The 13,904-nt window shown below is 39.2% G+C and overlaps 2 protein-coding genes across 3 annotated transcripts; both read right to left on the bottom strand.

Moving 5' to 3' along the window:
• Positions 1-1,093: 1,093 nt before the first annotated feature.
• LOC149406746 (PROTEIN TARGETING TO STARCH (PTST)) lies at positions 1,094-5,389 on the bottom strand. Of its 2 annotated transcripts, XM_089608513.1 has the most exons (10): positions 5,275-5,386; positions 5,121-5,205; positions 4,945-4,975; positions 4,552-4,831; positions 4,379-4,468; positions 4,013-4,081; positions 3,649-3,754; positions 2,278-2,366; positions 1,539-1,651; positions 1,094-1,439 (listed from the first exon to the last, which is right to left on the bottom strand). In XM_089608513.1, the coding sequence occupies exons 3-10, from the start codon at positions 4,959-4,961 to the stop codon at positions 1,337-1,339; spliced, it is 867 nt and encodes a 288-aa protein (XP_089464639.1). In that variant the 5' UTR covers positions 4,962-4,975; positions 5,121-5,205; positions 5,275-5,386; the 3' UTR covers positions 1,094-1,336. The 2 variants fall into 2 exon arrangements, with proteins under 2 accessions (XP_089464639.1, XP_089464637.1); XM_089608511.1 differs by having other exon boundaries at positions 5,121-5,389.
• A 1,586-nt stretch (positions 5,390-6,975) lies between these two features.
• On the bottom strand, positions 6,976-7,929 carry LOC149406745 (protein C2-DOMAIN ABA-RELATED 4-like). The gene is made up of 2 exons (XM_089608518.1): positions 7,687-7,929; positions 6,976-7,550 (listed from the first exon to the last, which is right to left on the bottom strand). Exons 1-2 carry the CDS (start codon positions 7,795-7,797, stop codon positions 7,164-7,166), a joined length of 498 nt encoding a protein of 165 aa, XP_089464644.1. The 5' UTR covers positions 7,798-7,929; the 3' UTR covers positions 6,976-7,163.
• Positions 7,930-13,904: the final 5,975 nt, after the last annotated feature.

Genomic DNA, 13,904 nt, shown 5'->3' with positions numbered 1-13,904 from the left:
GCCGCCGCCTCTTGATATGAACCTCGGCCGACTAAGCTCCGAGACCCAATATCCCAATAAAACAGCGACGGATCATCTACAATTTAGGAACGAGGGTGAATCGATTGACGCCACGGACGGATGCGAATGACCGTCTGATGAGTCGGTTTCGAACTCTTACACGCACCGCTTTGTAAGAAACTCGAATAGTTCTAAACAACCAAAGAGAGAATGAAAATCCTCACATAAAGGTGTTTAACTCGAATTCAAATTGAAATAGCAAAATAGGAATAGTCCGTCTAATTCAATTCGACCCAAATAACATTCTTCATTGGTGTTTCTTGGCTTCCTTGAATTCTCTCCTTTGCGAGCTTATCTCCTTCTTCATCTTAGAGCTTGATGATCAGATTGTTAAGCTCCTCCTTGAATCTCCTCGCTCGAGCCCTCGTCACGGGTCCTACCGGCACTTGGTATTTTTCTTGTGGCTCCTTGTTCCTCATCACCTCTCCTCCTCGCCGCCGCCTCATTGTAAGCGACTCTCACTCTCTATGTCTATATATCTCACTCTCTTTCGGTCTATCTTACTCTTTTTCTCTTTCTTTGGCGACGACCTCGCTCCGCGGAAACCCCAACCTCGGCCTCAGCCTCTCTCTCTCTCTATCATTTTGGCGTTGGTAATGGACGCGCTTTGCAAGCTCGGCGTCCTCGGAAACCTCATCGAGATCGACATCGCGTCGAAGAACAAGGACGACAAGGACCGGGCAGAGAAATGCCGGCGACAATGGCCGAAGCTCCTGAAGAAGATCTGGGCGCTCGGACCGCGGCGAAACGGCCCCAACATCCTCTTCACGCCAGACCCAGAAGAAGAACCCGAAGGCGGAGCGGCTCGAGACCAACATAGTTTCAGGATTCCATCTTCTAATTTGTAAAAAAAAAATTATTTAAAATAACGTATTATGTGCGACATGTCGCACCTGATACTCATTTTTTGAGATTTTCTGAAGTCAAATAGGTGCAACTTCGGATGTGACAAGTCGCACCTAAAAGTTTCACACCTAATATGCAACACTTTTAGGTGCGACATGTCGCACCCCCGAAGCCTTTAGTGACGGACTATTGGGTGCGACCCGAAAAACTATCGGGTGCGACATTCTGGGCATCGGGTGCGTTTTTCGCTGCACCCGATGCCTATATTTGTAGTAATGGTGGCGAGACAATTTATAGAAAAAGTACAAGGAAGAAAAAAAGAGTATACAAGTACATTAGACATAAAAAAAAAAAAACAAAACAAAAAACAAAAAACAAAACAAAAAACAAAATCTATGTTAGGAGCTAATACTTGATTCCGGGGAAGTTTTTATTCAACAACCAACAAGTTGTTTTCCGTCAGCCCTTCACCAACAGAAGGAAACTCGGGCGACAATTTCCACTCTCCGTCCACCAAGAACTTGATTTCGTACCTTCACAAAACAAAACCTTTTAGGGCATAACACATTTTTAAGCAGTAACAGTAAAGAAGAAAGCGCAGTTATTGATCGACTCATGAGTGTTGGAAATACCTTCCAGGTCTGAGCAACAAAGTCGCTGAAAATTTATTGTAAGCACCCATATATTCGGGCGACAAATACTCTCCTTGACTCCAACCGTCAAAAGTTCCCATCACCTGAACACTCTGTTACCAAGAACACGGAATGAGGTTTTGTCACACGATTTTTTTTGGCATGGGAAGATGTCACATAGTTTAATGATCGATATGATAACACAAATGGATTTCATACGAGGCCAGATGAACAAACAACGAGTTTATCAAAGATTGATGTTCGTGATTTTGTTTAGAACTCTAATTCATTGGTTTTTTTTTTTTTTTTTTGGTGTATATGGCACTTTCAAGGAACTACTTGAGACGATTGTGAGAGAGCGTCGAGATAACCCGAGGTAATCATATATGCACAAAGATAGGTCTAACTAACAATTGATCGGTCTCTTATCACGTGGTTTCATCTCAAGACCAATTCGAGAATGATAGGAGTAACTCGTTACCTTATAAAATTTGTTCATATTTTCAAAGTAGGATCCTAAAAGGAGGTCACGTCAATAAGGAGACTTCATCAATAAGATCTTTCCTTTGCATACCCATGTGTGTGTATGTGTCTCTTCTTCTTTTATTATTTTATTTTTTTTCAGGTCAAGCTTTAAGTACTGACTCTGTCTTGAGAGTAATTCCAATTTTTACTTTTGAAAATGCACAGAAGTCCATTCTTAAGGAGGAAATTAAGATCAAAGAGGCTACTAACTCACCTCAGCCATACCGTACCAGCTTACGAGAACCTCCCTAGACTGTGTAACAGCGACATCTTTAATCTGTGCTCGTAACTTCTCGAGTACACCTTCAAAAATGCAAAACAAATTTGAAACCTTAGATTTTATAAAATAAAAATATCAGTCACTTCAATAAAATAATATCAATTGTCATGGAGAACATGAAATCGTCAATGTTTTTTTTGGGACACAAGACAGTGATGAAAGAAACTTGAGGGAAAAGAAAAAAAGAGAATATATCGACTATATCATCGATTTTATTCTCCTCTGAAAATAAAGGAAAAGCAAAAACACACCTACCAAACATTTTCTACATAATTTTTCAAGAGAAACTATACGAATAGTGTTGGCAGTTGCCATGACAAGGAATTACAAAACATTCACTGCAATTAACAAAATCACAAGTTGATTTCGGCGGCTACAAACACCAAAGGAGAGAAAGAAAAGCCTTTATGAGGCTGATTACAGGGAACTTGTAGTAAGCTTTAAAATCCGAGCACAAAGCATAAGTCCTAAGGGCAGTGTAGTAATTTTTGGTATAGAAGTTCCTACATTATTTTTCGCTTATGATCTCCATTTTCATGTTTTTCTAGGAACGACTTGAGTTTGGAATACATAACTCCGTTGCAAAACAGCAACTATAAAAAGGAAAAAAAAAAGGGTCGAGTAAAATTATTTTACTGAGAAAGCCTCCGCATCGTTCATCGAAATCCATCCATTCTGGAAGCCTTGGTTACTATTCGGGCTTTCTTGCCCAACGATTGCGATCCGATCCAACTACCCTCCCAAAATCTGACTATCAAACCACTATCCTCCCAAAATCTGACTATCAAACCATCGCATACCTTCCAACAAAACTCTTTTGAAGAATTCCTCTTCAACCGAATAGGTTGACCTCCATGGGCTGTGAAATGTTCTTCTAGAACTGTCCCCTGGGTCCCAAATGTTTACGGTTCTATCCGCGGTTTGCCACGATGATTTTACGCTACAACCATCTCGAAATCAGAGCCTTATTCTTGTCTACCAAAATCTCTATGTTCCTCCTACATTCCTAATTATTTCCTTCAATTTTTTTGTGTACTTTCAAACACAACAAAGCAATCTTTATGTTCTTTTTTAGAAATCTCTTTCCCTAGCAAAAATAGAAATTAGAAAAGAGGTTGAAAAATCCATGGATTATAAAAAAGATGAACCTAGAGTCGACACTATATATAAGCCATGTTCCATTATGCAGATATTTTGCAAGTCAGCAACAGAATGTAAGGTTTACTCATCTCCAGTTAGAATGTGGAATTTTTGTCATAAAAAGGAGGATTTTGTTGTATAGCAACCTCAAAAACATGAAAATACCTTCAAGTCTGGAGAGAAGATGGGATTGAATATATTTCCCATTGATCTTTCTTGTACCTTCTGGAATGGCTGAGTTTGCTAGTTCTATGGATAGTTTGACTGATGCCTGATCACAAGCATAAAATTACAAACCCGTTTCAATGTAGGACTTGTTTATTATGATGCTGTATTCTGACCGATGACTAGGCCATCTGACAATATGCTTGGTAGTTACCAAACTACTTGAGAATTTAAAATTTGTTCTCTACAAAATAAATGGTGAATTGGTCCAACAAAAAACATGAATTTTTCTGTTTCTCGTGAAAATAAGACTACGTTTATCAAACAAGAGCATGATGTCATGGTAATATGAATGAGACGGAACCTGAATGTCGAGCTCCATATCAGCAAGCTCATTCTTGAAGTCAACCAAGGCTTCTTCCCTTATGTGCAACTACATATTAGAGACGATAAACGATTATATCAGATTATTGCTAGTTTTAGTGATCAAAGTTGAGGTGTTGATGTTGCGAATATTAGTGAGCTCTTATCATTTTCCTTCCACCGAATAATTTCGGCATATCTCTTTTATTAATTTATTCACTTGAATTTTCCAAAACAGAATGATTTAATTTATATCAGCGAGCCACAACCATTTTGGGAAAGGTAATTTCCATGTTGAACTGTAATAAAGTGTAAAAAAAAAGTGCTTGATACAACTATAAAAAAAGACACCGAAAACAGAACAAACCTGCCTTTTTAGGAACCTGTTTTGCTGGTTGGCTTCACTTAGCTTTCTGAGAAGCGATGCTCTTTCACTGTTGGCCGACCAAGCCTTGAGCTGAAACAGAATCTCCACATTTATCAGCAAATAACACTAAAGAATGAGCACATTAATCGACAACATAATGCAAGTCACATTGCCTCATCAACGCTTAGTGTTTTAGCAACAGGCTCTTCGGCCGCATAATTGTTTTCCGATTCCACGGACGAAGATTCCTTCACGCTAACAGGACCACGATGAGCTCTCCGAGATATGTGTTGTGTGTGAGGATTCCCGAACGAAACCCGACATTGAGTCAACTTTGGACCGCCGATATTCAAACCGAGCCGGGTCGTATTCCATGTAGACTGATGAGAGCTTTCGAGGTCTAATGGTGTAGGATTCCTGATCAAATATGGTACTTTCTGAACAAGACAACATCTGCAACAATTGTAAATGAGCAAAAAAAAAAAAAAAATTAATCATGCTCATAAAGTATGAAAATTATTAGTTGTATTATTTGCACCAAGGGAAAAAAAATATTCTATACCAACCTTAAACCCATTTCCATCTTGAAAACTCTTTCTGCAAAAAGAGTGAAATAAAGAAGATTCTAAGATTAGAACATTCGTTCAGTAATCGAACAAAAATTTGTTGTTCATAAATCTCGTAGTTAAAAATAAATTAAAAACACTTGCTGTCAAGGCAATGCTGTGGGTAGAAAATTTACCTCATAAACAGACCATTTGATATCAAAACCGTAACTGGGTATTCAAAAGTTCCTCGCTTGATCAAGAAGTTAATTCTTTCGGCAACTAAAAAACGAGCTCTGAATCAAAATCTGTACCCTAGAACTAACGGGAAAGCATAACGTTTTTGGGTACCTCGCAATTGAACGAGCAATATGTAGACACTCTGGTGCTGAGTGCGTTCGTATTATCTAAGACGCTTTTCAGGTTCCTTCTTGTTGTAGAAAGGAAACTAAGAGTGTGTGTGTGTGTGTTGTTGTTGTTGTTTTTTTTTTTTTTTTTTCGGTTGGTCGTTGTTCAATTGATTATTGGCCTTTTTCGGTAGGTAGTTCTCTTGCTTCTCCAGCATAAAAGATAAGGTTTTTCTTTTTCTTTTTCCGAGAATTTCGGATACAAATGGAATTGATTGTTATATGGTCAACGTTTCGTAAATTTTAGGTAATAATCATAAAGATGACGTGGCCTAATAAATAAAAGTGACTATTTATCTAAGATTTACGTCTGTAAATATATGAAAATAGATATTTACGCAAAATTTACAAAACGTTGATTATTTAACAATGTCAAAATGTAAATGTGGCTATTTACCTAATTGACCCTTTTATAAATTATGTTAAATCTCCTTGACATGGTTTTAATTTAACGAAACACAATAAATTGTACAAAAAATTTTGCAACTACTTTTCAAGACATTTGATATTTATAATTCCGATATATTTAGAAAAATATGATAAAATTTAGCTTCTTGATCGATTTGATTGGCTAAAGGTTTTTTGGTTAATCTAAGCAAAACTTGCATAGAATTTATGTTTCATGTTAGCAATTGTTTTCGTCACACACGATCGATTTATTATTATTCTCGTTTCTTTAATTTGAGGATCTTCATCGACAACGAGTTCAAAGAAATACTTTTCATTGTTATGCTTTATTTGTTTAGAACTGTTTAGCAAACGTGTGTTTGCGTATTCGCTTGAGACAATATTCGAGAGTGGATTGCGTGAAAAAAGAGAGGGATCTCTAATGTAAGAGGAGCTTAGAAACGGAGAATTTGAGGAGATGGTAGTTTGAGAGGTAATATGCAACCTTAAATTATTTTACATCTGATTAATTAGTAAATTGTTTTTCATCACCAAACTTATACTGTCTTCCAGATTATGAATTTTTTTCATTGACCATGATTACTAATTCTTTGTGTCTTTTATTAATTTTTTTACGTGTTCTTGCTTTATTATTCTTGCATTGATAGTTAATGGTCTAACTAAATGTTTCACTCACAGGTTGAATCAAATAGAAAACCCCAATGAGTTGAGATTTTCTTATTGAGCCATATCATTATGAATTGAAAACTGGTCATGTCAATATGTCCTTTGTATTTTTTATGCTCTCTTGACTTGTAATGTGGAGTAGGTGCTTGAGAATTTCTTCTATGGTTATTCTCTCTTGGGTTTAAATTTGTATGTTGTTATTTCTGCTCTTTTGATGAAGAAATGCTATGCTTTTTTATGTTGTGTGCTTAACACACCTAAAAGAAAAATGTTGAGTTTAATGTTTTATTTGAAATATATTTATTAAGGGTATTTTTGTCGAAATACACATATTTTTCAAATTTGTACTATTAATATTGTAAAAAAAATCAATTTTACATCTTTCCAACACATATTTTCTCAAATTTACCTAAAGAAGTTAACTTCATTAGACTGCCAACCTTGAATCTCGTTCCGTTTTCATTAGTTTTATTTCTTTTATTTCGTACTTTGACTTTAATACATGCAATTTAGTATTTTTTTTTTATATGATTATGGAAAAGTGGAAGAAGAAGAAGAAGAAGAAGAAGAAAAAAAAAACAATAGTATTCGCTATATTAGATCAAAACAATACACAATTTTATGAATAAAAGAATAAAGATATATGTAAGGAAATGAAAAACAATTATCTCTCTCACCTCCAACATACTACAATTTACACTTGAGAATATTGGTTGATAAGATTTTCACCAAATTTTTGCTATCAATAAAAGATATTGCTTACAAACCCCGTGAGGCAGGCACATCAATCCATTGAAGTTGAAGCTCAATTTCACCACACTCCACGTTTCTGAGCCTGAGAACCATATCTTGAACAACCTTGCCATTTGAGAAGTAGATTTTGCTCTCTTCAGCTAAGCAATTTTGTCTGTTGGGCAGTACTTTTGTGATTATCGTCCCATTGGGTAGACCTTGCAATCCCATCTTCAAGACTTTCAGAAATGGACCGATGTCAAACTCTGCGTCTCCCATTTTGTCATCAAAACTGAACGTGTCTTTGTCATACACAAACAGCTTGATTGGGGTGTTCAGGTCTGAAACTGAAAGGGTAAGAAGGTCATTCCACTCTGGGTTTAGGCTTCTAGTCACCACACTAGTCTTCAGCTTCTGCCAAAATCGATATTTAAATCACTATCAGTTCATGGATAAGATCAAAATAATTATCCTTGAGATTTCGAAATAAAATAAAAATAATAAATTTAAAAGCCATGAATTTCGGTTGTACTGAAGAAAGAAATAATACCTGTTTGCCAAGTTTAACAACAACATAAGGATCGCTACTGAGAGAATCTCGAACAGCAAGATTCACTCCTCTTTGCACGTGAATTCTAAGAAGTCCCAACCAGCTCTCCATGAACCAAAGGATAAAATTGAGAAAAAATTAAATGAAGATTTGGGTAATTCGATTTTCTGGTATTTGGATCTCTTCTTTGTGAGTATGTTGTAGTTGGGTATCGAGTAAAGTTTTGTTTGAGTTTTGAAGATAGCTTTGTTTTCGACGCCTTATTTATATACGCGCAAAAGCAACATAGATTATTATTTTTATATTATTTTATTCATTGCATCATGTATGTCATTGTCAACGTTCAAATCAAATTCTGCTTTGTAAATTTCGACGTGCGTGATTTTTGGAAAGTCGTGTTCAATTCAATCACATGAACCACGCGTAGTTTTTAACCGCTTTTTTGTGTTTTGGTCTTATTGGATCAAACTCAATAGTCTATGTGCTAAAACTGCCAAATCTAGGATTAGGTCAGCTAGTCTTAATTCTTAAATCAAACAGTGTAGGTCAACTTTCTTTTGGATCAAGATAATTGAATAACCAAGGCTGCGACGTTCTCTCTGTTTTTTTTTTTTCTCTTTCAAAAGTGTGTAAAGTTTCTTCTTTTCCTCTTGAAGCCATCGTCGCATCGCAAGTGCCAGAGCCAAAAATTTAAATTAAGAGGAATGTGTAAAAAAAATGTTTTTTCAACAGGACATATATGAAAAAATCATATAATTTTAAACTAAAAATAAAAATAATAAATATGGGGTAAAATGCAATTTGTAATAGTTAAGTGAGGCATGTCCCATGCTCTCTACCTGCCTAGGTCGCATTTGGCCATTGCGGCTCTCGTTTTTTGGAAGACTCGTGCCTTTAGGAAGTCCTTTAGCGAGTTCGGCTCGGGAGGGTCGTCAAAAAGGGAATTGAGCATGTTTATCATGTATAATATACAAAATGATTATATTACACATTTAAATACAAATGACGATAAATCCTTTAAATTTGCGTTTTTTCTACAAGTTTTGAGATAGAAATCACGCCCTAACACAGGATGAGACCTCACACAAATGAGGATTGAGGAGTAAGTACCACCAAAACTAAGATCTTGGAGTTACTAAATGTACCTTAATTAATTGTAATATATTCACTTTTCATTTAAGACTTATCATGATGATATTTGATAATGCATTAGACTTATCAAGAGCTTTCCCTAAAAACTTAATTTCTTTAGATAGAATTGAGAACTCTCATTATGAATTGGAAAAAAAAAATATATAATTTGAAAATTGTGATGTTTCTATCTACTTGAATCCATCTAGTGATATCCATTTCCAATTCTCATATTCTTCGTCTTGATTTTGAATTGCCCGTCTGTTGACCTGTAAAATTAGTACAACAATATCTCACGAAAATATACTGACTCCGAGTACAAAGCCTCCGAGTACAGAGGTGATTTAGGCAAGACTTTCTCTTTATACAGACGAATCTAATACAAGAGAGCAATGTTTTTTAGAGATTTTAAGTGAAAGAAAGTGTGTAAAAAAGTCCGTCCCTCGTTCTGTGCTGCTGCCTCTATTTATACTCATCTGGCCGTGTCTTTGACGGTTATTTTGAGGAACGTGGGGTGATCAATCCCACGTTCTGGACGGTTATAGGTAACTGCCTTTCGCCTCTCTCTGAGGTGGGCGGTTAATGCTCCTTGCGTGGTTCCTGAACCGTCGAGGTGTGCGTTTTAGAGCTTGAAACATGTTTTCTATTAGTTTTGACTAGTCTTTGACCCACGTTCTTCTCTTCTCTTCGAAGTTCTGATCGGTGGGTTTCGTTCTTAACTTATGAACGGTTCGTTCCTTCTCAATGGATGGCCCTTGGGTTTACTTAACCTGAGCTCGGTGCTGGATTCTTCTCGCTGCTCGGTAGTCCGACTAGCCAGATCGGAGTCTGACTAATTTATCCCGTAACAGCTGCCCTCCAGTTTCTTAGTCTTTTCTTTAGCAAAAATGGTAAGGAACTATTTCGGTTTGCTTTGTGACCGTGTTCATCTTTGCTTACTCGTCTCGGGATGATCCGAGTAGAATTCTTCATTCTTTTCTTTTTACAGGACGACGTCGTTTGTCATCTGGTCTTTCTGAACCGTAGCGTCTTTTGCTTCGACGGTCAGATGTGTTTGGCTTCCTGGACAAGCTTAATCCTCACCGTTCATGAAGTCTTTATATAAGGCCTTTCCTCAACTTTTGACTTCATTTCGCTTTTTCTTCTGAATTCTGGTCTCAGAGCGTTCTCGGCTTGATCTGCTTATTCAGATTGTGCTTTTGGCTTTTTCGTTTTTGCTCGGATCTTCCGATCTTCAATCTCGCGGGTAAGGTCTGTTCTTTTTTCATTGTTTTGATACCTTCCTTTTGTTTTGAGATTGTTGTTCGGCGATCGATATCTTCTTTATTTATTGTATTCGGACCCTTCGGACTTTAGGAATCTTAGTTTCTCAACTTCATTAGGGCTATGGGTGGACTTGCGCGTCCTGATCTAAGCTTCGATCCTCGCGTCGTTCGGAGATCGGAACCTGATCCCGATAGTGTTACCTTGTTGGATGGGTCCTAAGTTTCCTTTCCTCAGAAGTCCCGTGTGGTATCATGTCCCAGAGATCGGATGGGACCGTCCTGTAATGGCATATGATGAATCATGCGTGCCTCCCAATCCTGAGTCCGAGGGGGTTGATAACGAGAAAAAGGTTTTTGACTCGTCTTCCCTGTCGTGTAGGGACACTATGGTCGTGGAGATATCGTCCTCGTCCGATTCTTCGAAGGAGAGCGGGTCGGAATCTCGTGATACGACGAGCCTTTCTCTTTCGCAAGACCGAGGAGAGGGTTGCTCTCAAGGTACTCCGGGTCCAAGTGGGAGGACTTTTGGGGTTGATCTTCCAGAGGAAGAGGAAGAGGCCCTGGTCTTTGAACGGAAAGAGGGCCAGTTTTCGGCCAAAGTTTGGACTTCTCGGGTTACCGAGAAATATCTACAAGGGTTGAGGGAGGAATTCGAGATCGCTGATGGAATTATCCTCTCGGCACCTTTGGAACACGAGAGAGCCGATCAGCCTCCCATCGGAAAGATTGCGTTCAATAGGGCCATTTTGAACGTGATCGGAGGGTTGCCAATGCATCCTCTCATTTCCCAGTTCGTTTCCGACCTGGGTTGTTCTCCTACCCAGCTCGTCCCCAACGTGTATAAAATCTTTGTCGGGATGGCTGTGCTGTGGGCGAAAATTTATGATCGCCCTGTCACTTTGCAAGATTTCTCACAATACTACTCGTTTAAGTCGGCCCCAGGGCAGCATGGTTACTATTATGCTCGGGCTAATGACGATCAGTCTAAGGTGGTTACTCGCCTGCCGACCAGCCAGAAAAATTGGAAAGATCATTTCTTCTGGGTTGAAGGGAACGCCTCTTATGAAAGGTGCCCCATAAGGGCTCCGTTCTCGGAATTGGGTGTGATTTTGATCCAGAATTTTTGTTTGATAATCTGAGCCGGGCTTTTGTTCTGGGTTCTTATATGTTTTATGTTTGGTTCCAGGTTCCCTTCCGCAATACTCCGAGGAGGAGCGACCACTTCACTCGGAAATTTTTGATCTTTCAGAGGCTGACCGGTCGACGTTTTTGTTATCGGACCCGGACCTGCTCGACCAATATTATTATTACCCTTATTCAAGTAAGTATTTTACCTGTCCTTTCTCAGCTTACATATGTTCTTTTCTCATTTTCATTTTCGTTTCTTAACAGAGATCGCCCAGATGGCAAAAAAGAAATCCGCTCCCGAGCTGATCCCTCCCAATCCGAAACGCGTCAAGGCTTCTAAGGCTTCGACGGCCGGCAAGCGGGCGTCCTCGTCGATTTCGAAGGTCTCGGAGCCTCTGAGCTCTTCTCCCGTTAAGGGTCTGGCCGAGCCTTCCTCTGCCTCTGATCCTTTGACTCCGGTCGTTTCTTTCTTCCGCGAGCGTTTCCCTGCCGAGAAGGCTCAGGAGGTTCTCATGCTCGAGCCTTTGGAGAGGCTTAACCAGGCCACTGACTTGGCGATTTCGGTAAGTTTTGACTCGTCTAGTCGGTACCTCTTCCCTTTTGATAATTCATTGTGGCTGATCGTTTGATCGTTGCAGAATTTTGTCAGTATGACCGGGCTAGTCGGACTGCTAGGCTCCGAGCTCACCTCCTTGAGACAAAGGAATGATCGATTTCTCAAGGAGAGAGATGTTGCCAGGGATGAGACAGCCAAGGTTAGGTCTGAGTTAACTCGAAAGTTCCGAGAAGACCTCGAGGCTGCTCGTCTAGCGGCGGTGGAAGAGTACAAAGCTTCCGACGATTATCGTGATATGCGCGATGATCTCTATACCGCTGGGATGACCGAGGCTGTTCGGCTTCTTGGTCCGAAGAATCCTACTCTGGATGCGACGGATCTCGATCTCGACTCGGAGTCAAGGGCTAGCGAAGAAGGCGACCAGGAGTAGAATTTATAGTTGTTGTTTTATCATTATTTTTTTTTTATTTCTGCTAACCCGCTTGGGTTTTGAACAATTGATCCGAGGTCGGATCTTTATTATGTAATTTTCGTTTTTCCCTTTCGGGATTTGAACAAATGATCCTTGGTCGGATCTATATTTTGTGTAAATTTAGTTTCAAAATTTTGGTAAAGTAAAGTATTACTATTACTAGGTATATTTTCTAAAAACTGTTCGTTAGTTATCTAGCCGCCCAGTTTACTTTGTCGAAATTTTGAAAGATAATTTATGATAAGTAATACATAATGCGATACATAAGTAATTACGAGCAGAGGAAAGAAAGATGAACAAATACTTGAAATTATAAGCACGTGATTACTCGAAACTCCGAGTAGAAAATTGAAAGATAGAAAATTACTTGAGATCATAAGTACGTGCGACCAAGCCGCTTTTCGAAAATTTTAACAAGTAAACATAATTCATGCGACCAAGCCGCTTTTTGAAAATGTAAATGCGATACATGCGACCAAGCCGCTTTTTGAAAGATTAACAAATAAACAAGTCAAACGTAAAATTGGCGAAGGTGCTCAGCGTTCCAGGGGTTTTTCTCCATATCGCCGCTCAACTGTTGTAGTCGGTAGGCCCCGTTTCCGAAGTCTTCTCGGATGATGTAGGGTCCCTCCCAGTTTGCGTTGAAGGCTCCTTCCTGGTGGATTTTGGTGTGGAGAAAAACTCTTCTGAGGACTTTGTCGCCGACTTTGAATGACCTTGGTCGGACTCTCCTGTTGAAATACCGAGAAACCTTTTGCTGGTTAGCTAGATTTCTCAATCTGGCGTTTTCTCTTTTTTCTTCTAACAGGTCTAGACTAATTTCAAGCATGTCGTTGTTTACCTTTGTTGAGTAATTTTCTCTTCTCATTGTTGGTATTAAGACGTCGGTCGGTATGGCCGCGTCGGAACCGTATGCGAGGGAGAAAGGTGTTTCGCCAGTTGCGGAGTGCTCGGTGGTCCTGTATGACCAGAGGACCTCTTGAAGCATATCCACCCACTCTGACTTTTGCTCGTCTAACTTTGTTTTCAGGCCGTGTTTTATTGTTTTGTTGACGGCCTCCACCAATCCATTGGATTGTGGTCTGACTGGTGTAGAAAAAACTTTGTTAATGTCATATTTCTCACAAAAGCTTTTGAAGGAATCGCAGTCGAATTGGGTTCCGTGGTCGGATACAATTTTGACTGGTATTCCAAAACGAGTAATGATATTTTTCCATACGAATTTCTCAATTGCATGGGCCGTTATTTTATTTAGGGGTTCGGCTTCAACCCATTTTGAAAAATAGTCGATGGCTACAATCGCATACCTGCATCCTCCTCGGCCTGTTGGCAAAGCTCCGATTAGGTCTATTCCCCATTCTGCGAATGGGATCGGGCATGAGAGGGTGATGAGCGGATTAGGTGGAAGCCTCGAGATGTTTGAGAACTTCTGACACTTGACGCATCTTTGCGTCATGTGCCGTGCATCGGTCTTTAATGTCGGCCAGTAGAGTCCTTGTCGGATGATCTTTTGCGCCAATGCTTCGCATCCGATGTGACTTCCGCATATCCCTTCATGGATTTCTTTGAGAGCGTACTCGGCTTCGTCTTCATCTAGGCACTTGAGTAGAGCTCGGGAAAATCCCCTTTTGTAGAGATTCTGACCTTCGAGGAAATATCGGGCGGC

Source organism: Urtica dioica, chromosome 1, assembly GCF_054948205.1.
Source record: "Urtica dioica subsp. dioica isolate 48M chromosome 1, U.dioica_male_clone48M_v1_H2, whole genome shotgun sequence".
Lineage (NCBI taxonomy): Eukaryota > Viridiplantae > Streptophyta > Magnoliopsida > Rosales > Urticaceae > Urtica > Urtica dioica.
The sequence above is the reverse complement of the archived record's forward strand: the minus strand, read 5'-3'. Positions and strand labels throughout refer to the sequence as shown.